This window comes from Panthera tigris, chromosome B2, assembly GCF_018350195.1.
Source record: "Panthera tigris isolate Pti1 chromosome B2, P.tigris_Pti1_mat1.1, whole genome shotgun sequence".
In the NCBI taxonomy this organism is placed as follows: domain Eukaryota; kingdom Metazoa; phylum Chordata; class Mammalia; order Carnivora; family Felidae; genus Panthera; species Panthera tigris.
The window spans coordinates 50,130,255-50,155,961 of record NC_056664.1 but is presented as its reverse complement, the minus strand read 5'-3'; the positions used below and the strand labels follow the sequence as shown (position 1 = coordinate 50,155,961).

General features: G+C 42.2%; 3 protein-coding genes across 5 annotated transcripts in view; all 3 read left to right on the top strand.

Annotated features, from left to right (window-relative positions):
* The window catches only part of LOC102958599 (glutathione S-transferase A4-like), a 37,891-nt gene extending 32,240 nt beyond the window's left edge, over nt 1–5,651 (top strand). The window contains exons 7-8 of one of the 2 annotated variants that reach the window (XM_015543558.1): nt 3,818–3,874; nt 5,567–5,576. In XM_015543558.1, the coding sequence (XP_015399044.1) occupies nt 3,818–3,841 (24 nt within the window). In that variant the 3' untranslated portion in view covers nt 3,842–3,874; nt 5,567–5,576. Of the gene's footprint in view, nt 1–3,817; nt 3,875–5,566 lie in introns of both variants that reach the window. The other variant, XM_015543559.2, reaches the window with a different exon arrangement.
* LOC102949368 (glutathione S-transferase alpha M14-like) lies at nt 5,603–9,302 on the top strand. Its single transcript, XM_015543560.2, has 4 exons — nt 5,603–5,696; nt 6,352–6,493; nt 8,036–8,167; nt 9,026–9,302. The coding sequence occupies exons 1-4, from the start codon at nt 5,626–5,628 to the stop codon at nt 9,116–9,118; spliced, it is 438 nt and encodes a 145-aa protein (XP_015399046.1). The 5' UTR covers nt 5,603–5,625; the 3' UTR covers nt 9,119–9,302.
* A 3,500-nt stretch (nt 9,303–12,802) lies between these two features.
* On the top strand, nt 12,803–24,774 carry LOC102958324 (glutathione S-transferase A2). Of its 2 annotated transcripts, XM_007095518.3 has the most exons (7): nt 12,803–12,909; nt 18,146–18,250; nt 18,632–18,683; nt 19,927–20,059; nt 21,968–22,109; nt 23,510–23,641; nt 24,500–24,774. In XM_007095518.3, exons 2-7 carry the CDS (start codon nt 18,164–18,166, stop codon nt 24,623–24,625), a joined length of 672 nt encoding a protein of 223 aa, XP_007095580.1. In that variant the 5' UTR covers nt 12,803–12,909; nt 18,146–18,163; the 3' UTR covers nt 24,626–24,774. The 2 variants fall into 2 exon arrangements, with proteins under 2 accessions (XP_007095580.1, XP_042842492.1); XM_042986558.1 differs by lacking the exon at nt 18,146–18,250 and having other exon boundaries at nt 12,894–12,909.
* The last annotated feature ends 933 nt before the right edge of the window (nt 24,775–25,707 follow it).

Sequence of the window (25,707 nt, the reverse complement as noted above, 5' to 3'; positions counted from 1 at the left end):
TAAACACTCGCTTCATTGAAATGAATTTGGAATTTTTGTTCCTGTTGTAATATGAGGAGACAAGTTGAATTTTAAACATAATGGGAAAAAGTGATCAAATGAGGCCATTGTTTGCTTTTGCCTTAGTATATGTCTCTAAAAATGTTGGATAAAAGTCTCCTTCATGGTAATTTGATGGCTTCCATGGTCATTTTTGTAGCTTTCCTTCTGTACTAAACTTCTACATTTCTGGAGATGACCAAACATTGAAATCAGAGATTCCAGTGACCACCTGTCAGATTCCAGGCGTGTTGAACATGATCCAAAACCTTCAGAACCTGACTGAACCAAATTTTCCTAAAGAATTTGTTTCTTGGGGCGCCTGGGTGGCGCAGTCGGTTGAGCGTCCGACTTCAGCCAGGTCACGATCTCGCGGTCCGTGAGTCCGAGCCCCGCGTCAGGCTCTGGGCTGAGTTCGAGCCCCGCGTCAGGCTCTGGGCTGATGGCTTGGAGCCTGGAGCCTGTTTCCGATTCTGTGTCTCCCTCTCTCTCTGCCCCTCCCCCGTTCATGCTCTGTCTCTCTCTGTCCCAAAAATAAATAAAAAAATAAAAAAAAAATAAAAAAAAAAGAATTTGTTTCTTCCCTGTAGACTAAGTCTGGACTGTCCTAGACCCACACTGTATATACTGCACAGTCTTTCCATCTGCTGACTGGAGCTCTTTCCTGGAAGCACTTTTAGATTCGAAGAACGCACTCACCTAGTCCAAAGGAAACAGGGATCACCTGGTCCAGGCTCTCATCCATTTTATGGATGTGAAAACAAAGACCCAGAGAGATTAAGAGATTTGCTCTATTGAGAGCAACACCAAGTTACCAAGTGATAAAGAGGGAAGCTGATATCCCCAAGAGCTAATCTGTATACAGAGCCAATGTTTTTATGGCTGGTGGAGTCCTCTTTGTAAGGTTGCTCCACTGTGTGGGTTCATTGGCCAGCAGCATTTCCATCAGGGAGCTTCTTAGAATGCTATTGATTGATTGACTGACTGATTGCCAAAATACATATAACATAAACTTTACTATCTTACTGATTTCTGAGTGTACAGTTGAGTGGCATTAAGCATATTCACATTGTTGTGTAACCATCACCAGCTTTCATCTCCAGAACTCCTTTTAATCTTGCAAAACTGAACCTCTGTACCTGTGAAACAACTCTCCATTCTCCTCTCCCCCACCCTGAGCAACCAGTCTCTCTGAATTTGGCTACCCTAGGCATCTCATGTAAATGGAATCATACAGTACCTGCCTTTTTTGGTGTCTAGCTTCTTTCATTTAGCATAATGTCCTCAAGGTTCATCCATGCTGTAGCATGTGTCAGAATCTCCTTCTTTTTTGAGGCTAGACGATATTCTATTGGGTGTGCACAGAATATTTTGTTTGTCCATTCATCTCTGAGTGAACATTGGGTGCTTCCACCTGTTGGCTGTTGTGAATACTGTTCCTATAAACGTGGGTGTACAAGTAGTTCTTCAAGACCCTGCTTTCAATTCTTTTGAGTATATACCCAGAGGTGGAAAGGCTGGGTAGAAGTGCAAATTCCTGGACTCCATCTGAGCCAACTAAATGAGAATCTCGCCTCAAGGAGGCCCAGGATCTGTGCTTCTACAAGTTCTCCAGGTGATCCTTTTGTCTGTTTCTTTCTTTCTTTCTTTCTTTCTTTCTTTCTTTCTTTCTTTCTTTCTTTCTTTCTTTCTTTCTTCCCTGCCTTCTCTCTCTCTCTCTCTCTCTTTCTTTCTTTCTTTCTTTAAATATAAAATGGAATGTAGTGATATAAATGGCCGCAGAGGCCCCTGGTGGCAACATCTGAGTTGGTCATGGCTCCCAGTGGCATAGCCCACACTGGGGCACACGCAATGTCCTGTCTGTCTCATGTGGTGAGACTGGCTTTTCTGAGATATTAAACTCATAACTAGAAGGACTCCTCAGTTCCTTCCCTCCAAAATGACATCCCCCTTCCCAATCACAACCTAATCATTGCCAATGACAACCCCATCACCAAGGGGGTGGAGGTCAATTGAACCGACAAGAATAAGCTGTTACGTGCTGCAGCCCATGCTGTTGTCTTGATGGGTCTAATCTAAATTTCCAAATGGCCATGATCATGCTCCTCTGCATTCCTGGCCACACTCAGAAATCTTACCTTCTCCATAGTATGTACCAGACAGCGCCATTCAGGTTTCAAAGTTCTATAATGTTATGGAATGAAATAACAAGAACTCATTTACTGTTTCTGCTTTCCAGTCCAAAGAGAAATTTATAGAAACTCCAAGAAGACTTGGGTAACTTAAAGAATGGTAAGACCAGGTATCTAATTCCTCGGATGAGGGGATCAGGTAGAAGTCATAAGTTAGGGTTTGAACACCTACTTGTGAGTGTGGTGGGAGCTGGGGGTGGTGGAATGGAAGATGAGTGGCTCCAAGGTAAGGGGTGGGGCTCCTTGGGCAGATCTTCCACCTCACTCAAGGCTGGGTGGGCTTGAACTCTGAGTGTTTGCTAAAGGAACTATCCCCACCCCCCTACCCACCCCCCACCATGTCCTGTGAATGCCCTCCCCTTGCACTCTCCAGCTTTTCTGCCCCCAAGTGAGCTGAGTTCAGGATCCCACATAGCCTGCCCACGCAAAGACTCTCAAACACATGCAGTAGAATGAAAAGAGTAGAAATAGGCCAGCAGTTATGTGAGTTCTTTTCTCTGATGGGTTATTGCAAGCTAATATCCCATCAAATAATGCAGATTTTGAAGAGCAGGGAAAGGAACCCCTCCATAGAACTCTCTTTCAAAACTCATTTAAGTGCCATGAACACCATGAGCCTTGTTTATGAGCTCCAAGCCTGTCATTCAAAAGGCCAATACTCAAGAGGTGGGTTTTGATTGGAAAGGAATATGAGCTTTATTCAGGAGGCTGGACACATGGGGAGAAGCAGACTCTTGTCCAAAAGCTGACTCCAAGGCTTCCAAAGGAATTTTTCAGGGGGGTCAGGGTCGTTAATCAGTAAAGGGAATGCAGCGGTCTGCAACATTTCTCGATTATGCACAGACTTGATGCCAGCTGCAAATGTCATCTCACTGCTCAGAGTTGTGTGAGCGGGTCTAGGTCCTGTTTCATAATACGCAGGAGTGCTCTTCTTTCTGCAGAGGAGGGTAAGGTCTACAGATACACAAAGGGAGGTTAGTAAAATCATTTGTATGACCTAAAAAATAAAAATATTTTGCTGAAAAAAAAATTGCTGTGTTAATCAGAAAGCCAAGGCATCTTCAAACAAACCCACTGGCTTCTGCAGCCTGGGAAAGGTCTGATCCCTCACTCCTCAAGGCCCGTGGCCAGTCTGTCACAGATCCAGGGACTTAGGTCAGCAAGGAAGGAGTGTATTCACTGGAAGCAAGTTAACCTTTAGGACGGGCTGGAGTGCTGTTGCAGACTTACTTGGGAACTTCCCATCTGAAATGACATCTGGTTGGCAGCCTTGTAGCCCTCTTCCAACATCTTCCTAAATTCTCCATGAAGATAAATTGTCACAAAATTGTGTGGGACTTCTCATGGACCTGGATGAGAAATCAAAAGATAAATGAAATAATAGGGTAAAGAGTAAAAGACTGAGAGGAAAAACAAGGACTCTAGGAACCTAAAAATAAAATGCCATTCTGTTAAAGTGTTAGCAGGTCATTTTAGTGTCATTTTTAAAAAAATCTCTAGTCATTTCCACAAACTTTTTTTTTCATCCAAAAAGAGTATAATCCATAAAACATTTAACTCTGCTTTTTTTTTCTTTTTTTCAAAAGATGGAAGTCTGTAAGTTCCAGTAAGTGCCAATGGTCGAAATCGATGGAATGAAGATGGTACAGACCAGAGCTATTCTCTTTTTTTTTTTAATTTTTTTTTTTTAACATTTATTTATTTTTGAGACAGAGAGACAGAGCATGAACAGGGGAGGGGCAGAGAGAGAGGGAGACACAGAATCTGAAACAGGCTCCAGGCTCTGAGCTGTCAGCACAGAGCCCGACGCGGGGCTTGAACTCACAGACCATGAGATCGTGACCTGAGCCGAAATCGGACGCTTAACCGACCGAGCCACCCAGGCGCCCCAGAGACCAGAGCTATTCTCAACGACATTGCCACCAAATATGACCTCTGAGGGAAAGACATAAAAGAGAGAGCCCTGTTTGGTACATTTTCTGGGTTTTCAGCAACAGTTAAGAGGAACAATCTAGTTCCTTCCCTGAATGAACAAGACTGTGCTCACAGGTTTTATGGCCAACAGCAGTAGAGGCCTTGGTGGTATAACTGAGGTCTAGCACAGGAGAGACCTACCAGGGAGAGGAAATAGTAAACTTGGCGTGGGCTCAAGTGAGTGTGGTTATATAAGGGGTTGTGTCTACAGGTACAGCAGAATGACAGAGGTTTCCAAAACTGATGAACTATGAAACCAAGAGGATGGTGCAACATGACTCATGTACTCAGGCCTTAGGAGCTGAAGATAGCCAACAACTAGAGACAAGGGACAAGTGTCTGAGTGTCTAGAGAATCAGGCTCGAGAAAGGAAGGATCCAAAGGAGGATCCTTTGGATTCTCAAGTTTCAGAAATTACAAATTAAGAAATTACAAGTTTCAGAAATTACAGAAATTATAATGACTAGGACCCTAACTTATCAGCCAGTTACATGAACTGGCCATTTGACAAAAGTTAGCAGAGGCTGGTCCTCAAGGTGCCACGGTTACTTTGAACACTTTGACACAGGACTGAAGCAGCCAGATTTAGTCAATATGCTGTCTGGGCAATCTCCTGTCTGTTGTGATGGGACCACATGATTGAAATTTAAATCTTGTAAAGGACTCTCAGCAAGTACACAAAAATTACACATAGTTGTCATATTTCAGCAATTCTGCTGCATATGCACCCAGGAGAATTTAAAAACATATTCACACAAGAACTTGTTCACAAATATTTATAGCAGCACTGTTCTTAGTAGTCACAAAGGTGAAATAAATAAAATGTCCATCAGCGATGGATGGATGAGCAAAAGGTGGAATATCCATACAATGGAATATTATTTAACCACGAAGAAAATAAATTACTGATGCCTGCTGCAACAAGGATGAGCTTTGAAAACATACCATATGAAAGAAACCAGACACAAAGGCCACATATTGTATGATTTCAATTGTATTAAATGTCCAGATGTTTAAATCAACAGAAACAGAAAGTAGTTGAGTGGTTGCCTGGGGCTGGAGGGATGAGATTATGGCGTGTGGCTGTCACGGGCACAGAATTGTTTTTGGGGTGATAAAAATGTTCTGGAATTAGAATGTGTTGATGGTTTCATAATGTACTAAAAACTACAAAAATACGTTGTAAAGGGTGACAATTATGTGAATATATTTCAGCAGAACCGAATTTTATAAGTAAAGATTTTATAAGCAGAACCGGTATTTTTATAAGTAAGATAGAAAAGCCAGTTTGAAACAAAAGAAAAAGAGATCCCTTATAATATGCACTGGTTGAAACTGTATTAAGAATTTCACCATTTCAGGGGATATTTTAGGTGAAGACTTGAGAAATGCAAACAAGGCCAGACTTGGGCAACTGCATATGGACGGAGTGTGGAACCATGTGCTGTGGGAAATAATTGGAAAACCTGCTGACGCTGGGCACATAAACAGGTCTGTGTGGTGTAACAGGATGAGAGAGGAAGGGAACATGACTGAGATGGCTGTTCCAGAGACTCTCTCTGGAGATCACTTAGGGGGCAGGTCATAGCCACATAGAGTCACACTCCATTTGTGCACAGAATAAGCCATGGCAGAGGTGACAGACCCTAGGTATGGTCCTAATGGGTATTTGCAGGATTTCACTGATTTGTCTGTGACTCTGTCCCTCTATTTGGTCATGAGTGTAATGACAATTTTAGACATGTATATGTACCTTGATGGCTTATTCCAGGATGAAATGGTCAAATCAAATAAAAATCAGAGCTGAATGACTGGCATATAAAAATGAATCCAGGGGTGCCTGGGTGGCTCAGTCGGTTAAGCATCTGACTTCAGCTCAGGTCATGATCTCGCAGTCATGATCAAGCCCCACATTGGGCTCTCTGCTGTCATCACAGAGCCTGCTTGAGATCCTTTCTCCCACCTCTCTCTGCCCCTCTTCCACTTGTTCTCTCTCTCTCTCTTTCCCAAAAATAAATAAACATTAAAAAATTGAATCCAGTGGAGCTGATATACTTTGCTACCTCCTGATGCCTGTTCTTATATGTTTTTCAATTCTAAAAACAAGGCAGAAGGCATTTGACAATTCGGTAATTTTGTCTTTCAGGATAGATATGTACACAGAAGGTATGGCAGATTTGAATGAAATGATCCTCGTTTTGCCTCTGTGTCCACCTGATCAGAAAGAGGCCAAGATTGCCCAGATCAAAGAGAAAGTAACAGATCGTTATCTCCCTGTGTTTGAAAAAGTAAGTGGACAGTCATTGAGCACTTTGGGTGCTGGACATAGAGGACAAAGAAAGACAGTGGCTGGCATTCCTTGAACCTTTACGTTCACTTCCAATGAGCCTTCCTGAATACTGACGCAGCACCCTGACTCTCAAGGCATTTCATAAAAACTGACTGTGAGGAAGAATTGCACCAGTGATACCCAAGTTTTAATTTTCCAACAAGACTTCAACTTACCAGGAGCCAACTGAGAATTCTCTATTTGGCAGACTTTCATGGTCATAGTTAGAGCCTGGGCTGCTGAAGGCTCTGAGAGCCACACTGGACATTGGAGTAGGTCCTGCAGACAGAGCACCACATAGGGGCTTTGATCCAAGAGGAACACAGTGAGAGCAATGCATCAGGAGATACTGTGGCAACATGCGTAGGGAGATAGGGAGACATGAGACCAGCTGCCCTTCGGGAGAAAGTGGCAGTGTCTTGGGGGTGGACAGATGAGGTGTATCTAGTCAGAGATGGGGGCAGTGTGATGAAGAGGAAGATACAGATGGAGAGATGTTAGGGAGAAAAGAATTGACCTACTCGAAGGCATGGCTCTCACACTTCAGAGGACAACCATGCAAACTAAGGAAATAAGGTTCCATCATTATAGACAGTGCTTATCTCAGTTAATGTTTCTCCTTGGACGTAAGAGGAGAATGTTTCAAGATCCAAACTACCTGAAATCATGCTAAATGGAAACTATGGGCTGGGGCACCCGGGTGACTCAGTTGGTTAAGCATCCCACTCTTGATTTCAGCCCAGGTCCTGATCTCACAGTTGGTGAGACTGAGCCCTGTGCTGACAGCCCAGGGCCTGCTTGGGATTCTCTCTCTCCCTCTCTTTCTGCCCCTGCCCCCACTCGTGCACGTTCTCTCTCTCTCTCTCTCAAAGTAAGTAAATAAACTTAAAAAAATACTCTCTTTCCTGACCTTTGTGGTGCTGAGAGTTGGGGCGCATTCACATGACAAAGACCTGAACAGTCATCCCACTTGAGCAAGCCTATACTTTGAAATCAAAGCGCCCTATGGTAAGTTAAATGCAAAACATATGTTACCATATGGCATTTGAAGTGGTCTTATATTCTTTGCATAACAATTATCCATGTTTCTATATGTGTACATAGTGTGAAAGGGTATTTACCCAAAGTGCCTTAAGCTGGTGATGCCGTGGGGTTTTCTCTTCACGTTATCATTTGCATATTATTGGGATGTTTTAATAAACTTTGTGAATTTCCCCAACATTTTATTAGGAAAAGTTGCATACATCAGAATAGTTGAAAGGGATACACAGGAGCACACGTTTCAGGGAAACGGTAGCTGGGGCTTCAGCTGAGGAGCAGGGAAAGAACAGCAGAGACCTGCTGTCACACTGAGTCAGAGCGCAGCAAAGAGGGTCTGCAGCCAACACCCCCTCAGTGAGGCAGCAGAGGTGAGGAGGTTGGGTTGGAGAGTGCGGGGAGGGGCAGAGGGACCCAGCCTGACCATGCCTGTGCTCATGATGTAATTCCTCAAACCTGCCAGGTGTTAAAGAGCCACGGACAAGACTACCTTGTTGGCAACAGGCTGAGCAGGGCTGACATTCACCTGGTTGAACTTCTGTACTATGTGGAAGAGCTTGACCCCAGCCTTATGGCCAACTTCCCTCTGCTGAAGGTAATCTCTCTCACAGCCTTCAGGAGGGAAGGCTCACATCTCCCCCTCCAGAATCTAACATTTACATTCGGGTCCCATCGTTGCCCAGGACTTGGCCGTCCCCACGTCTCCAGCATTGATTACCTCCTGGGTGCTGGTCGAGGCATGCAGAGAATCTTGTCATGCCCAGAACATTTGAGGTGGATGCTTCCCCAAGAAGAACACTTTGTCTTTACCATGAGAAGGACCCAGGGCTCTGCATCAGTCTCCCCATCCCCATTGCTCTGTGGCATTTGTCCTTGGTTTCTCTGGGATTTCCCTTATCCACTTGTGTCCTCTTTCCTTCCTGTGCCTGTCTGAGGAGGTTTCCTACCCTCTGATTTCTTCCCTCCGCACCTGCTCCTAAGGGCAGACATCATGTTCCCCTGGGCAGTCTCCCTCTCTCAGTCCCTCTCTCAGTGGAATGCCTGGTTTTGGCCAGTCTCATGGTTCAGCTTTCTATATTTTCTGTCTCTCGTCCAGGGCAATTTTCCTACATTTTCATTGTCTGTTTGGAGACTTGATGTGTGTGGATTCTGACAGACACAATCCTCTTCCCCGTATTGCACAAAAGCCATGAAGCTACAGGATTTCGTGTAGGGAAGAAGAAACTGAATAGAAACTGAATAGAGCCTGAAAGAAAGACATCTTTGGGGAAAATGGGATCGAGCTGTCTTTTCTTCCTCCCATCTTCGTGTCTCACTGGCTGTGCATTTCCCAGCCTCACACTGGTGCTGATGGAGGGCACTCAGCTGGTCCTTGTCTAGGAGGGTCTCTGGCTTGTGCCAGGGATGGGGCTGGCCCTGGCTCCGTCTGAGGCTGTGCCCTTGTGTATTGCAGGCCCTGAAGACCAGAATTAGCAATCTCCCTCCCGTGAAGAAGTTTCTGCAGCCTGGCAGCCAGAGGAAGCCTCCTATCAGTGAGGAAGATTGAGAAAAAGCAAGGAAGATTTTCAGGATTAAATGAAGCAGGCATGGATGGCCAGCACTTGCATCTGGGGCTTCCAACAATGACATGTGTTACCTGATGTAAGATGCTGATGATTGTGAGGCTAGTAAAGTTTTCAAAAGTATATAATTTCATGTACTATGAAGATTTGCAAAGCAATTTATTTTGTTTTTACCAAATATCAAATCATGATCAGCCCCTAGGACATCTCTTGGACTTAAAAATAAATAAAGGGAGAAAAAAATTTAATGGATTCTTTGATGTATTAAAAAATTGTCATAACAGCTATCATATACCTTGTCCAAAAGATTGAAGTAGAAAGTTTCATGTGGCCTATATTTAGTAACACAAAAAATGCTCTTTTTTTTCCTTTGTATTTGCTGTATTTCTTTAAAAAAAATTTTTTTTAGTGTTCATTTATTTTTGAGAGAGAGACAGAATGCCAGCAGAGGAGGGGCAGAGAGAGGGAGACACAAGATCCAAAGCAGGCTCCAGGGTCTGAGTTGTCAGCACAGACCCCAATGTGGGACTGGAACCCATGGACTGCAGACCATGAGATCATGACCAGAACCAAAGTTAGATGCTTAACTGACTGAACCACCCGGGCACCCCAAAACTGTTTACATTTTAGAGATAATGTACTAAATGTTTGATAGATGGAGTGATACACTGTCTAGGGTTTTCTTCACAATACTCCCATGATATTGGGGGGCAGTAGATGGGAGTATACAGTGTTTTTTTATGGTTGCTCTAAGAAAGTACTACAGAGGGAAGGCTTAAAACAACAGAACTCACACTTTGGGAGGCCAGAAGTCTAGAGTCAAGATGGTGGCTGGGCTGCTCTTCCTCCAGCGGCTCCTGGGGAGAATCCTTCCCTGCCTCTTTCAGCTTCTGGTGGCTTTTTGCACTCCTTGCCTTTCTTGACTCATGGCCACATCGTCTGCATCTCTGCCTCCATCTTTGTACCACCTCACCTTGTGTGTGTCTGTATTTTTTCTTATGTTATAAGGACATGTGTTATTGGATTTAGGATCCACTTAGATCATCCATGATGATCTCATCTCAAGTTCCTTAACTTAATGACATCCACAAAGACCTCTTCTCCAAATAAGATCACATTCACAGGTTCCAGAGATTTGGACACGGACCTATCTTTTTAGGAGGCCGGTATACCACCCATTACAGGGTGTTGATAAAAAAAGATTGTTGGCAGTTGCTGAAGCAGGGGGATGAGTACATCGGGATTTATTATTCTGTTCTCTCTACTTTTGCATTTGCTAGAAATTTTCCATTTAATTATTTTAAAACAGCATATTATTTATTGAGCTCTACATGCCAATATGTGTCCGATGCTGTGCCAGGCAATGGGGCCTTGACTGAAAACAAGATGAAGACTCTTTTCCAAGAGTTCGTAGTCCATGGAGGAAACTGATAGTAAACATATAATGTCAAAATACTGTTAGAAAGAACATAATTGGATAAATACAGTAGCTTTAGGTAGAGTATTCCAAACTGAACAAAGAGTAAGTGCAAAGGCCCAGAGGCTAGGAAGGCTGGTTGGAGTGTGACAGTGAGAAAAAAGCATACGAACTAGATTTCTAGATTTAGCAGAAAAAATTCAGGATACCAGTTAAATGTGAGTTTCAAGTAAACAATAATTCTTTAGTGTTAAGTATGTTCCAAACAACATTAAGGGCATACTTATACTATATGAGTATTTATTTTTTGAAAGCTTTTATTTTTGTAATTAAAAATTTTTTTAATTCTAGCATCATTAACATACTGATATTAGGTTCAGGTGTACAGTACAGTGATTCAAAGATTTTATATATTACTCAGTGCTCATCACACTACTCATACTCTTAATCCCCCACTGACCTCCCCTCTGATCACCATCTGTGTGTTCTCTATAGTTAAGAGTCTGGTTTTTTTTGTTTTTTTGTTTCTCTTTTTACTTTTGTTTCTTATATTCCACAGATGAGTGAAATCATATGGTATTTGTCTTTCTCTGACTGACTTATTTCACTCAGCTTTATACTCTCTAGGTCAATTTGTGTTGTTGCAAATGACAAAATTTCATTCTTTTTATGATTGAGTAATATTTTTTTGTGTATATACACAGAACATCTTTGCTTTAATTATTTATTTTATTTTAGAGAGCCACACTCAGTGTGAAGCCTGATGCAGGGCTTGATCACACAACCCTGGGATCATGACCAGAGTCCAAATCAAGAGTTGGACCCTCAATCAACTGAGACACACAGGCACCCCACACCACATCTTCTTTATCCATTTATCTGTCCAGGTACACTTGCGTTGCTTCCATATCTTGGCTATTCTAAATAATGCTGCAATAAACATTGGAGTGTATATATATATATATATATATATTTTTTTTTTTTTTTTTTTTTTTTGCATTGCTGTCATGTTCCTTGAGTAAATACCCAGCAGTGGAATTTCTGGCTCATACTGTAATTATAATTTTAATTTTTGAGGAAACTCTATAGTGTTTTTCACAGGGGCAGCACTATTTTGCATTCCCACCAACCACAAGGCTTCCTTTTTCTCCACATTCTCACCAACACTCATTGTTTCTTGTGTTTTTGATTTTAGCAATTCTCACAGGAGTGAGATGATATCTCATAGTGGTTTTGATTTGTATTTCCCTGACGATGAGTGACATTGAGCAGGTTTTCATGTGTCTCTTGACCATCTGGATGTCTTCTTTGGAGAAATGTCTGTTGATATCTTCTGCCCATTTTTAAATTATATTATTTGTTTTCTGGGTGTTGAGTTGTATAAATAAGTTCTTTAGATATTTTGGATATTAACCCCTCAGCAGGTATATCATTTGCAAATATCTTCTCCCATTCAGGAAGTTGCTTTTTTGTTTTGTTGATTGTTTCTGTTCTGTGCAAAGCTTTTTATTTTGATTCAGTCCCAACAGTTTATTTTTGCTTTTGTGCCCTTGCCTTATGAGACATATTTAGAAAAATGTTGCTAAGGCTGATGTCAGAGAAACTACTGCCTGTGTTCTCTTCTAGGATTTTCCTGGTTCACGTCTCACATTTAGATCTTTAATCGATTGTGAGTTAATTTTTCTGTAATGGTGTTGGAAAGTAGTCCAATTTCATTCTTTTGCATGTAGCTGTCCAGTTTTCCCAGCACCATTTGTTGAAGAGACTCTTTTTCCTATTGTATATTCTTGCCTCCTTTTTTGAAAATTAACTGACCATATAATGATGAGTTTGTTTCTGGGGCTCTCTATTCTGCTCCATGGATCTATATGTCTATTTTTGTGCCAGTACCAAAAGATAATGTATTATATATCTGAAATTCACATTCAATTGGGTGCCCTGTATTTTATTTAAAACCCAATATAAAAGGCATTCCCGAGATCTGCTAGCCTCGTGGTAGAGGTTTTTCATCTGTCTTGGTCCTAGTATGCAATTCATGAAAACCTCACTGTAAATTTCTTTCCAAAGCCATACCTCACTGACTGGCAGAGAGAGTCCAATCAGTCAGAAATTGTTTAATCTTTGAATTGCCAACCTTGAAAAGGAACATATTAAATAGTTGTTTCATAAGAAGGTGACTCGCCATTTCCTTCAAATCTGTCACAGAAGCCAAGGCCCTGAACGTTGTGGGAGTGACTTTCCCCCCACTGAACTCTACCCACCTCACAGAGGAGGAGTTACTAACTATCAAAGAGCTTATAAACGCAGGAAGGATTGGCACGCAGCTGCTGAGCCTAGTGGGAAATAGACCTCAGTAAGGTAAGTGCTGCTTTTCTAAGTTTTCAGACATTGCCTTCCATCCTCTTCTCTAGGTCACCAGAAAACTGCGTTCAAATGTGTCCTTAGCACAAGGAAAAGCCTGTTTTATACTCGCATTACACTTCTTGGTGTGTCTGGGGAACAGTTCAAGAGCTGTTTTTTTTGTTTTGTTTTGTTTTGTTTTGTTTTTTGAATGTTTATTTTTGAGAGAGAGAGAGAGAGAGAACACAAGCAGGGGACAGGCAGAGAGAGAGGGAGACACAGAATCCGAAGCGGGCTCCAGCTCTGAGCTGTCAGCACAGAGTCTGAGGCGGGGCTTAAAACCATGAACTGTGAGATTATGACCTGAGCTGAAGTCAGATGCTTAACCAATTGAGCCACCCAGGTGCCCCAAGAGATGTTTATTCACTTGCTGTTGGATACATCTTTACAGAAATATAAAAATAAAGAGATTAGAAACCTAGGACGTAAGAATTTAGGTAGAAAAAACTGAATGATATAAGGGGAAAAAAGAACGATACCATTTCAGCAATCTGAGAATATGACTAGTGCAGGAGAGAGTGCGAGTGTTTTGCCAGACTTACTTTCTCTGTGGAAGCATAGTGGCCCCCTTACGTGTCGTTTGCCTTCTGCGGTTTCAGTTACCTGTGGTAACTGCAGTCTGAAAACATTAAATGGAAAATTCCAGAAAGAAAAATATTCGTATGTTATAAATTGCCCATCATTTTATTATAGCATATCATTAGAATTGTTCTATTTTATTATTTGTCATTGTTGTTCATCTGCTGTGCCTCATTTATGAATGAAATTTCATCGTATTATGTATATATAGGAAAAGAACATAGTATATGTAGAGTTTGGTACTCTCCTCGGTTTCAGGCATCCACTGGGGGTCTTGGAATGTATCTCGTGCAGACACAGAGAACCATTATAGTCAACACGCAATAGTTGTGAATTATGATACAGTGATGTGATGTAGGCTGTAAAAATTAAAAATTAAGACTTAATATAAGAGTAAAAATTAATCTGAATGTCAGCAGAACTAGATTCTAAGTCAGTCTTTGCTCTGATTAGCTGACTGGTAAGCCCCATTCTCTTTCTGGGCAACTCATGGCAAACCTAGAGAAGGGCTGGAACAGGGTTTCACAAGCTTGGCCTTCTTGACACTTTAGGCTGGCTTATTCTGTGTTGTGGGGGAGCTGTCCTGTTAATTGTTCTTTTGTTGCCATTGTTGTTTAGTTAAAAATATTTGTTATAGAAATGTGCATTTAATTAGCTTTAAAGAATGTATTTGACAATACTGTTAACATACATATTTTCTCAAATTTGTGAACTTCGACCTTTAAAATATCTACAATGAGAGCTTATTTACAAGTTTTGCAAGAAATGGTTACTTCAGCAGTACTGTTGACACAATTAAGATTCTCATGGTTTCTTTCTGTTTCACTCAGTACTTCTAGAAAGAGCACAGTGTGGGGGTCAGGCTCTACCCTAGGGCCAGTGACAGGCAGCCTGTGGAGCAGAATAAGTACCAATGGATAATGGGAGAATTACTGCGTTTTCCCAAAATGGCAGTGCATCCTATCCTGGAAAGACTACATAGGTACAATAGCTAATTGCAATCAACCATAAGACATTTTCAACTAAGTATCCAATAAATGTGTCTGTTAGGATAACACGGTTGATGAAAATAAGCAGATAAAATGCAGAATGACTAGTAGGAGACAAAAAGCATTCGGAGGCACATCAAGCATGGTCTCATGCCATAGCAGAGGCATCTCTGATCCCTACCCAGCTGACAATGCAACACTCTCCTTTCTGGTTTTGATACCTAACAATGTCTCTAGACATTATCAGATGTCTTCCAAGGTGTGGGGAAGCAAAATCACCCCTAATTAAGAATCACTAGATCATGTGACTTCTCCAACTCCCAAACTCAAGAAATCTTGATGGGAAAAGTAGGTAATCAGCAGAACACTTAATTCACTTTTAAAGGCACAGAAATTCACCTAGCTAGAATGCACGAGTCATTGCAATCAGAATATAAGAGTCAACGATGTGCTGTCCTAAGTGTTAACATTGGTGGGGAACGACAGGTTTGGACAGGCGAGACTGGAGTTTCAGTGACAGCACTGTAACAATCCAGAAGTTGTCCAGGCATAACAGAATCCACGGGAAAAGATATAGCATGTATGGCAGAAGATATTGAAATGACAGTGAAGAAAAGCACTTTGCAAGATGCTCAAGAGAGCATGGTTGACAAGGATAAGGCACAATCCTAATTTGAAGAGCAGGAAAACAGACAAATGGTGGTCAAAGAGGCAATGAGCATGAACATGTCATGCTGTCCTGGGAGGCAGGAGCCTTGGCTTTCAGCCTGGCAACCTTCACCTTGCTCTGAATTACTTGGGTAAGACAATCATGATTTGGGGGTTGGACCCAATTAAACTGGAGTCACCACTGGGCCTTTTGTGTGCTGCCAGTTATCTCTAAACCCTTTAGGGCAGAGACCAAATCAGGCTCCTGTCTTGTTCCTGTGAACCATCATTTCTTAGTACATGAAACTGATCAATGATGTTAGTTGAGAAAGTTTGAAGGAAACTTTTTGAAAGCAGGATATACGTTACATGTCACCAGAAACAAAGTGTTGAAGAAGGAGCAGTGAAAGGTCTGTTACCAGGTAAGAAACAGGATGTTGGGAGAGAAGGGATAATTTTCAACCCGAGTTGACAGTGAGGCCTTGTGCTAGTGCTGTGACCAGCTGCAGGGAGAAGCAGTGGCTGGAATCCATGCAAAGGGCTGGGGCAGGAAAGACTCCATAGTGCCTGGATCAGGGAGCCAGTGGCATGGGGGATGGGCCAGACATGGAAGACATAAGGGATGCACAAGGCCGGGGCAGAACCAGAAATCTGCTGATATCTTGATCAGGCAAAGTTCTCTGATAACCTTTGCCACAGCCTTTATCAGGCCTCTGGAGACCTCCCCTTCAGAAGGTGAACAAAGTTGCTTATCAGGGGGAGTCCTATGATAAAATATTACGTAAGGTAAATATCATTTCCTTTAGTAATCTGATCCTCAGTCCATGGGTAAGCAGTGTGAGGGTTTGAATCACAGCTCTGTGACCTGTAGTTCAAAACACACATAGAATGAGCACTATTCTTTTCATTCTGCTGAGTCATAGTACCTCTATTCCCTGTGGTAAAAAAGTACAATAAACAAAATCTCTAATTACAGATGACTTGAGTAACTATGTTTCCAAATGGTTCTTTACTTTCTAAAGATTTGACTGTTGAGTCCCAAATGAAAAATGTGGACATTAAAAACATTTTGATATCTAAAATTCTAAAATTCAAGTCACACAGTTTTTCAAAGATGTATCCACTGGGTAAGGGAGGTATATTTTTGTCCCAAACTCCACAACAAAAGTTTGCAAGACAATCTTAACGTTTTGCAAACAGAGCTTGGGATTTGCATAGAAAAGGCAACTGTTCCTCCTTAAGACCTGCCTTGGGGACTCCACCTTTTAATGGGTCCTGTGTGTTTCCATTCACACCTATGATAGCACATCCATTGTTTGAGCCACTGAGTTTTATTATCTGGTTCCCTGCTTTGTTCACTTCCTACGCAGCCTGGGATGGACCAAGGGCTTTCAAACTTCATTGACCAGATACAAAGTATCACAAAGTACCATTATACTGATCAAATGAGTGTGTACTCATGCACAGGCCCGTATACACAACAAACACATAATAGAAGCTAAGACCTCATGAAACAAAGTTTGTGTTTCTACGTGAATGCACTCTAATATTTTCTATTTTCTCCTACTTCATTTTAAAAATTAGATTTCACAATCCACTGAAGGATGGTCACGCATTTTTTAAAAACACCAATGTAGAAAATAAAGTTTGAGTAGAGGTAGGTTTGGGTCCCAACTTCACCACTTACTTTGGGCAAGTTACTCAAGAAACCTCAGTATCCTCAACTTTAAAATGACACTAATAACAGAATGTATCTCAGGTGATTTTTGTAGGATTAATTGAAGATAAATAGGCGAGAATACCCATTATATGATAGACATGAAGAAATGTTAGTTCTGTTCCATTGACTGTAATGTTAATATGGTAATACCCCTTTTTCAGATTATAAAGTGCACTAAGTAAAGGCAGAATGTAGAATCAAAAAAAAAAAAAAAAAAAAAAAAAGGAAGGGAATTGAAGGAAATTAGCAATTAGCATCCTGTGTCTATGGAAAGAACCAGGGTTGGGGCGCCTGGGTGGCTCAGTTGGTTAAGCCTCTGACTTCCACTCAGGTCATGATCTCGCGGTTCGTTGAGTCCAAGCCCCGTGTCAGGCTCTGTGCTGACAGCTCAGAGTCTGGAGCCTGCTTTGCATTCTGTGTCTCCTTCTCTCTCTGCCCCTCCCCTGCTATGCTCTGTCTCTCTCTGTCTCAAAAATAAATAAAACATTTTTTAAAAAAAATTAAAAAAAAAAAAAAAAAAAAGAACCAGGGTCTTTTGAGCTGCAGTTAAGCGAGTCTTAGTCCTAACTTTGTTTTAAACAAAAGCAGCATAACAGTCAGGAGTGGAAGCCTGACTCTGCTCCTCATCCTGGTCTTGTCAGAGATGTCCTCTGCTTTCAGTGTCCCTGATAGGCTCCCAGCGCCAGCACTGGAGTGGATTCCAAGCCTGCTCTCTTTTTAGTCCTAGGTGTGGATTTCCATGTCCATCACTAACTAGAGAAGACTATGGACAAGGCTTTTCACCTCTGAGCCTTGGTTTCATTAAGTGAAAAATGGGTCTGATAACAAATAGTTCATGGGGCCATTATGATGATTAAAGATATAATGTATCCAAAAGGACTGGCATTGGGTCAGGATCATTAGCAGAGTTTCAACAAATAGCAATTCTCTAATCCTTCCCCCTCCTCCTTACACCCACACCTGCATCCTTACCACACACTCTCACCTATTAGCCTGCCAAGAGAATCAGACTTTACCTAGTGGAGGTAACAAGCAGGGTTTGGAAGAGTTTCCCAGGACTGGCTAATGATGTATGAGAATTGGGCCTTGAAAGACATTCTAGGGTCTCTTCTAATTCTTCCATGAGGAAGGCATGTACTCCTTAAGCACTGTTGGTGCTATTTGACCAACATCAAAAAGTATGTTTTTGCTTCTGTGATATCGTTCATCTGTTCATTCATTCATTCATTCATTCGTTTGTTGTTTCATTCATGTTTAGAGAAATTCAGAGTCTATCATGGCAGGGAAGCCCAAGCTTCACTACTTTAATGGACGTGGCAGAATGGAGTCCATCCGGTGGCTCCTGGCTTCAGCCGGAGTAGAGGTTAGATCTGAGTTTTGTCATCCTAAGTTAGACCAAAAATTGACTCTATCAGAATACGTTTCTCACATAAGCTAGGAGATTCTTCTACTTTTATAAATGACCTGTCAAGAGTTTTATGTTAAAAGAAAAATTGTCAGCTATTAAGAGATGAACAGATTTCACCTAATATATTATTAAATTTCTTCTCATCAAAGAACTTAAACTCAGAAGCTAAGCATAATGTGTAAGCCTTATCTGGATTTTGATTTAAGAAATCTACAAAATATCATTTTTGACATTTGTGCAATAATTAGAAACATGAATCTTTTTCAAATATCAGATGATTTTAAAGAAGCATCCTTGGTATTTTAGGTATGCTAATTCACTGTTTCTGCTTTCCAGTTTGAAGAGAAATTTATAGAAACTCCAGAAGACTTGGATAAGTTAAAGAATGGTAAGACCGGGTATCTAATTCCTCGGATGAGGGGATCAAGTAGAAGTTATAAGTTAGGGTTTGAACACCTACTTGTGAGTGTGGTGGGAGCTGGGGGTGGTGGAATGGAAGATGAGTGGCTCCAAGGTAAGGGGCGGGGCTCCTTGGGCAGATCTTCCACCTCACTCAAGGCTGGGGGGGGCTTGAACTCTGAGTGTTTGCTAAAGGAACTGTCTTACCGTGTCCTGTGAATGCCCTCCCCTTGCACTCTCCAGCTTTTCTGCCCCCAAGTGAGCTGGGTCAGTTCAGGATCCCACATAGCCTGCCCAGGCAAGGACTCTCAAACCCACGCAGTAGAATGAAAAGAGTAGAAATAGGCCAGCAGTTGTGTGAGTTCTTTTCTCTGCTGGATTATTGCAAGCTTATATCCTAGCAATATCATAGACTCAGATAATAAGATGGTTTAGTTGGATTAATTGAAAGGCCAGGTGACAGTATGAAGATGGAGATGAAGAACAAAATTCAAGCACTACTTGCATCAGCAGAGTCAGGAAACCAGGGCTTGCCCGATACACACTGTCCAGTGGTAGAACTGGGGGAGCAAGCAAAACACCCTACATAGAAATCTCCCTTCAAATTCGCCTTAATGGCATGAACCCAGAGACTTACTTTGGAATGTTTCATTTGAACTGAATGCGATGTTGGCCCTGGTGTAGCCTCTCTCAACGTTTCCTAAAACACCCATGAAAGTAAATCAACCACAAAAAATACAGGAACCTACCATGTATCTGGATGATAAATAAAAAGATAAATGAGGGTCGCCTTGGTGGCTCAGTCGGTGAGCGTCTGTCTGACTTTGGCTCAGGTCATGATCTCACCGTTCGTGGGTCTGAGCCCCACATCAGGCTCTGTGTTAACAACTGAGAGTCTGGAGCCTGCTTCAGATCCTGTGTCTCCCTCTCTCTCTGCCCCTCCCCCATTCTCGCTCATATCTCTCTCTCTCAAAAAAAAAAAAAACAAAAAAAAAAACATTAAAAATTTTTCCAAAAAAGATAAATGAAATAATAGGTGAAGAGTAAAATGCAGACTGAGATCAAAGAGGATTAGAGGATGCAAAAACCAAAATACAGAGATGATGAAATGTTACCAGGCAATAATTTTTGTTTCCTTTTATATCTTCGGTCATGGCAACAAACGTTTTTCATGTTAAAAGAGTATGATCCATAAAATATGTCACTCTGCTTCTTCTTTCTTTTTTCAAAAGATGGAAATTTGATGTTCCAGCAAGTGCCAATGGTTGAAATTGATGGAATGAAGATGGTCCAGACCAGAGCCATTCTCAACTACATTGCCACCAAATACAACCTCTATGGGAAAGACATAAAGGAGAGAGCTCTGTACAGTACTTTTTTTTGTTCTTTCATCAGCAATTAATGTAAAAATTTGGGTTCTTGGGCAGGCAGGACTGTGTTGGGGGGATCGTGGCCAGCAGCAGCACAGGACTTGGCGGTATAGATTGAGGTCCAAAACCACAGAGAGCTGTGAGGATGAGGGATTCCCCTAGGAGTGGATTCACCAAGTGGGATTACAGAAAAGGAAGTGGTCCACATATAGAGCACATATGGTGACAGTCTTTTGCTAATGCTGATGAACTAGGAAGCCAGAAAGATGGTGGAGTCACTATTCTCAGTACTCAGGCCTTTAGGAGCTGGATATCAGCCAACAGCTAGAGACAAAGGATGAGTCTGAGTGTCCGGCAGATAAGACTGGGGAACAGAAGGATCCAAAGGCGCTGATTCTGAAGGTTCAGAAATGATCAAAATGATGATCAAGAACTTCACTTATCAGCCTGTTATACGGACTGGCCGCTTGACAAGGGTTAGCAGAGCATGGTCCTCAAGATGCCAGGGTTATCACGAGCATTTTGATACAGGACCGAAGTAGCCAGATTTAGTCCATACAACCATATCTGTGGGTTCTCTCTGTGGTTATGGGACCACATGATTGAAATTTAAATCTCAGAAACAACTGTTATGAGTTGCTCAAAAGTGAACCATAGAGTTGCCATATTCCAGCAACTCCATTACTAGGTATGCAAACAAGACTACTGAAACACATCCACGCTAGAACTTGTACACAGATGTTTACAGCAGTGGTGTTCTTAAAATTCTTAATGTGGAAATGACACAAATGTGCATCAACTGATGAGTGGTTAGTCTACTTATCAATGCAATACTGTTTGGCCATGAAAAGGAATGAAGTACTGATGCATGCTACAACATGGATAAACCTTGCAAACATCATGTTATATGAAAGAAACCAGACACAAAGGCACATACTGTGTGAATCCATTTGTATGAAATATCCAGAACATTCAAATATATAGAAACAGAAAGCAGTTTAGTGGTTGCCAGGGGCTGGAGGAGGGAAGAAATTAGAATGGGTGTAAAAGCATACAGCATTTCTTTTGGGATTAGGAAAATATTCTGTAATTAGTATGTGGTGATGGTACAGAATTCTGTGTCTTTACTATAAAAATCACAAACTTAAACACTCTTGAAGTGTACACATTATAGTATTGAATTATATGCTAATAAAGATTTATTAAAAAAAAAAAAAAACCTCTTACAGGAAGCCCAGCTTGGAACATTCAAAACTACTCTGCTGGAATATGTGCTACTTGGAATGCACAAAGTATTTCACCATTTCAGGAGATATTTTAGGTGAAGACTTGAGAAATGCGAACAAGGCCAGAGTTGGGCAACTGTATGTGGACGGAGTGTGGAAACATGTGCTGTGGGAAATTATTGGAAAACCTGCTGACATTGGTTTAAACAGGCCTGGGTGGTGTAACAGGATGAGAGAGGAAGGGGACATGACTGAGATGGTTGTGCCAGCGACTCTCTCTGGAGATCACTTAGGGGGCAGGTCAGCCACATGGAGTCACACTCCGTTTGTGCCTAGAACAAGCCACCATGGAGGTGACAGACCCTAGGTATGGTCCCAGTAGGTATTTGCAGGATTCCACCAATTTCCCTGTGACTCTGGACAGGTCACCAATGCTCTCTGTCCCTCTATTTCATCATGTGTATAATGAAAGTTTTAGACACATATCTACCTTGATGGCTTGTTCTAGGATGAAATGTTCAAATCAAGTAAATATCAGAGCTTAATGACTGGTATATAAAAATGCATCAAATGGAGCTGAATTACTTTGCCACCTCCTGATGCCCCATTCTCATACATTTTTCAACTCTAAAATCAAGGCAGAAGACATTTGACAATTTGGTCATTTTGTCTTTCAGGATAGATATGTACATAGAAGGTATGGCAGATTTGAATGAAATGATCCTCGTTTTGTCTCTGTGTCCACCTGATCAGAAAGAGGCCAAGATTGCCCAGATCAAAGAGAAAGTAACAGATCGTTATCTCCCCGTGTTTGAAAAAGTAAGTGGACAGTCATTGAGCACTTTGGGTGCTGGACATAGAGGACAAAGAAAGACAGTGGCTGGCATTCCTTGAACCTTTACCTCCACTTCCAGTGAGCCTTCCGGAATACTGACGCAGCACCCTGACTCTCAAAGCATTTCATAAAAACTGACTGTGAGGAAGAATTGCACCAGTGATACCCAAGTTTTAATTTTCCAACAAGACTTCAACTTACCAGGAGCCAACTGAGAATTCTCTATTTGGCAGACTTTCATGGTCATAGTTAGAGCCTGGGCTGCTGAAGGCTCTGAGAGCCACACTGGACATTGGAGTAGGTCCTGCAGACAGAGCACCACATAGGGGCTTTGATCCAAGAGGAACACAGTGAGAGCAATGCATCAGGAGATACTGTGGCAACATGCGTAGGGAGATAGGGAGACATGAGACCAGCTGCCCTTCGGGAGAGAGTGGCAGTGTCTTGGGGGTGGACAGATGAGGTGTATCTAGTCAGAGATGGGGGCAGTGTGATGAAGAGGAAGATACAGATGGAGAGAAGTTAGGGAGAAAAGAATTGACCTACTCGAAGGCATGGCTCTCACACTTCAGAGGACAGCCATGCAAACTAAGGAAATAAGGTTCCATCATTATAGACAGTGCTTATCTCAGTTAATGTTTCTCCTTGGACGTAAGAGGAGAATGTTTCAAGATCCAAACTACCTGAAATCATGCTAAATGGAAACTATGGGCTGGGGCACCCGGGTGACTCAGTTGGTTAAGCATCCCACTCTTGATTTCAGCCCAGGTCCTGATCTCACAGTTGGTGAGACTGAGCCCTGTGCTGACAGCCCAGGGCCTGCTTGGGATTCTCTCTCTCCCTCTCTTTCTGCCCCTGCCCCCACTCGCTTTGAAATCAAAGCGCCCTATGGTAAGTTAAATGCAAAACATATGTTACCATATGGCATTTGAAGTGGTCTTATATTCTTTGCATAACAATTATCCATGTTTCTATATGTGTACATAGTGTGAAAGGGTATTTATCCAAAGTGCCTTAAGCTGGTGATGCCGTGGGGTTTTCTCTTCACGTTATCATTTGCATATTATTGGGATGTTTTAATAAATTTTGTGAATTTCCCCAACATTTTATTAGGAAAAGTTGCATACATCAGAATAGTTGAAAGGGATACACAGGAGCACACGTTTCAGGGAAACGGTAGCTGGGGCTTCAGCTGAGGAGCAGGGAAAGAACAGCAGAGACCTGCTGTCACACTGAGTCAGAGCGCAGCAAAGAGGGTCTGCAGCCAACACCCCCTCAGTGAGGCAGCAGAGGTGAGGAGGTTGGGTTGGAGAGTGCGGGGAGGGGCAGAGGGACCCAGCCTGACCATGCCTGTGCTCATGATGTAATTCCTCAAACCTGCCAGGTGTTAAAGAGCCACGGACAAGACTACCTTGTTGGCAACAGGCTGAGCAGGGCTGACATTCACCTGGTTGAACTTCTGTACTATGTGGAAGAGCTTGACCCCAGCCTTATGGCCAACTTCCCTCTGCTGAAGGTAATCTCTCTCACAGCCTTCAGGAGGGAAGGCTCACATCTCCCCCTCCAGAATCTAACATTTACATTCGGGTCCCATCGTTGCCCAGGACTTGGCCGTCCCCACGTCTCCAGCATTGATTACCTCCTGGGTGCTGGTCGAGGCATGCAGAGAATCTTGTCATGCCCAGAACATTTGAGGTGGATGCTTCCCCAAGAAGAACACTTTGTCTTTACCATGAGAAGGACCCAGGGCTCTGCATCAGTCTCCCCATCCCCATTGCTCTGTGGCATTTGTCCTTGGTTTCTCTGGGATTTCCCTTATCCACTTGTGTCCTCTTTCCTTCCTGTGCCTGTCTGAGGAGGTTTCCTACCCTCTGATTTCTTCCCTCCGCACCTGCTCCTAAGGGCAGACATCATGTTCCCCTGGGCAGTCTCCCTCTCTCAGTCCCTCTCTCAGTGGAATGCCTGGTTTTGGCCAGTCTCATGGTTCAGCTTTCTATATTTTCTGTCTCTCGTCCAGGGCAATTTTCCTACATTTTCATTGTCTGTTTGGAGACTTGATGTGTGTGGATTCTGACAGACACAATCCTCTTCCCCGTATTGCACAAAAGCCATGAAGCTACAGGATTTCGTGTAGGGAAGAAGAAACTGAATAGAAACTGAATAGAGCCTGAAAGAAAGACATCTTTGGGGAAAATGGGATCGAGCTGTCTTTTCTTCCTCCCATCTTCGTGTCTCACTGGCTGTGCATTTCCCAGCCTCACACTGGTGCTGATGGAGGGCACTCAGCTGGTCCTTGTCTAGGAGGGTCTCTGGCTTGTGCCAGGGATGGGGCTGGCCCTGGCTCCGTCTGAGGCTGTGCCCTTGTGTATTGCAGGCCCTGAAGACCAGAATCAGCAATCTCCCTCCCGTGAAGAAGTTTCTGCAGCCTGGCAGCCAGAGGAAGCCTCCTATCAGTGAGGAAGATTTAGAAAAAGCAAGGAAGATTTTCAGGATTAAATGAAGCGGGCATGGATGGCCAGCACTTGCGTCTGGGGCTTCCAACAATGATGTGCGTTACCTGATGTGGATCCTGATGATTGTGAGGCTAGTAAAGTTTTCAAAAGTATATAATTTCATCTACATGAAGATTTGCAAAGCAATTTATTTTGTTTTTACCAAATATCAAATCATGATCAGCACCTAGGACATCTCTTGGACTTAAAAATAAATAAAGGGAGAAAAAAATTTAATGGATTCTTTGATGTATTAAAAAATTGTCATAACAGCTATCATATCATATCATACCTTGTCAAAACAATTGAAGTAGAAAGTTTCATGTGACCTATATTTAGTAACACAAAAAATGCTCTTTTTTTTCCTTTGTATTTGCTGTATTTCTTTAAAAATTTTTTTTTAATGTTTATTTGGTTTTGAAAGAGAGAACGCAAGCAGAGTAGGGGCAGAGAAAGGGAGACACAGAATCCGAAGCAGGTCCCAGGTTCTGAGCTATCAGCACAGAGCCCGACGTGGGCCTGATATGGGGCTCAAATTCATGAAGTGTGAGATCATGACCTGTGGGGAAGTTGGATACTCAACCGACTGAACCACCCAGGCACCCCTGTATTTGCTGTTTTTGTGATGCAGCCTAAAAGATTCCTCCTCCCTTCACCCTCCTTCCTTCCTGCCTGCCTTTTTCCTTCTTTCCCTCCTTCTCTCTTTCTTTCTTTCTTTCTTTCTTTCTTCTTTCTCTTTCTTTCTTTCTTTCTTTCTTTCTCTCTTTTCTTTTTTGTACAGAACCATTTTCCCTCAGTTGATGAATCTTTTTTCCTGTTTAGTTATGGAGCATATATTTATTTTATCTTTAATATAGAACGTTCTGTGTTCCAGGAGCTGCGTTATTAATGATAAACAAGCCAGATATAGTCTTTGCCCTATGGGAGGTTACTATAGCGATAGAAACAAAAAAAAAAAAAAAGGTAATTCTAATCCAAAATCATGCATACCTTGTATATCATGCTCCTAGGGCTGTTGTAACAAATGACTACAAATTTAGTGGTTAAGAACCATAAAGTGTATTCCCTCACACTTTTGAGGTTCTTTGTG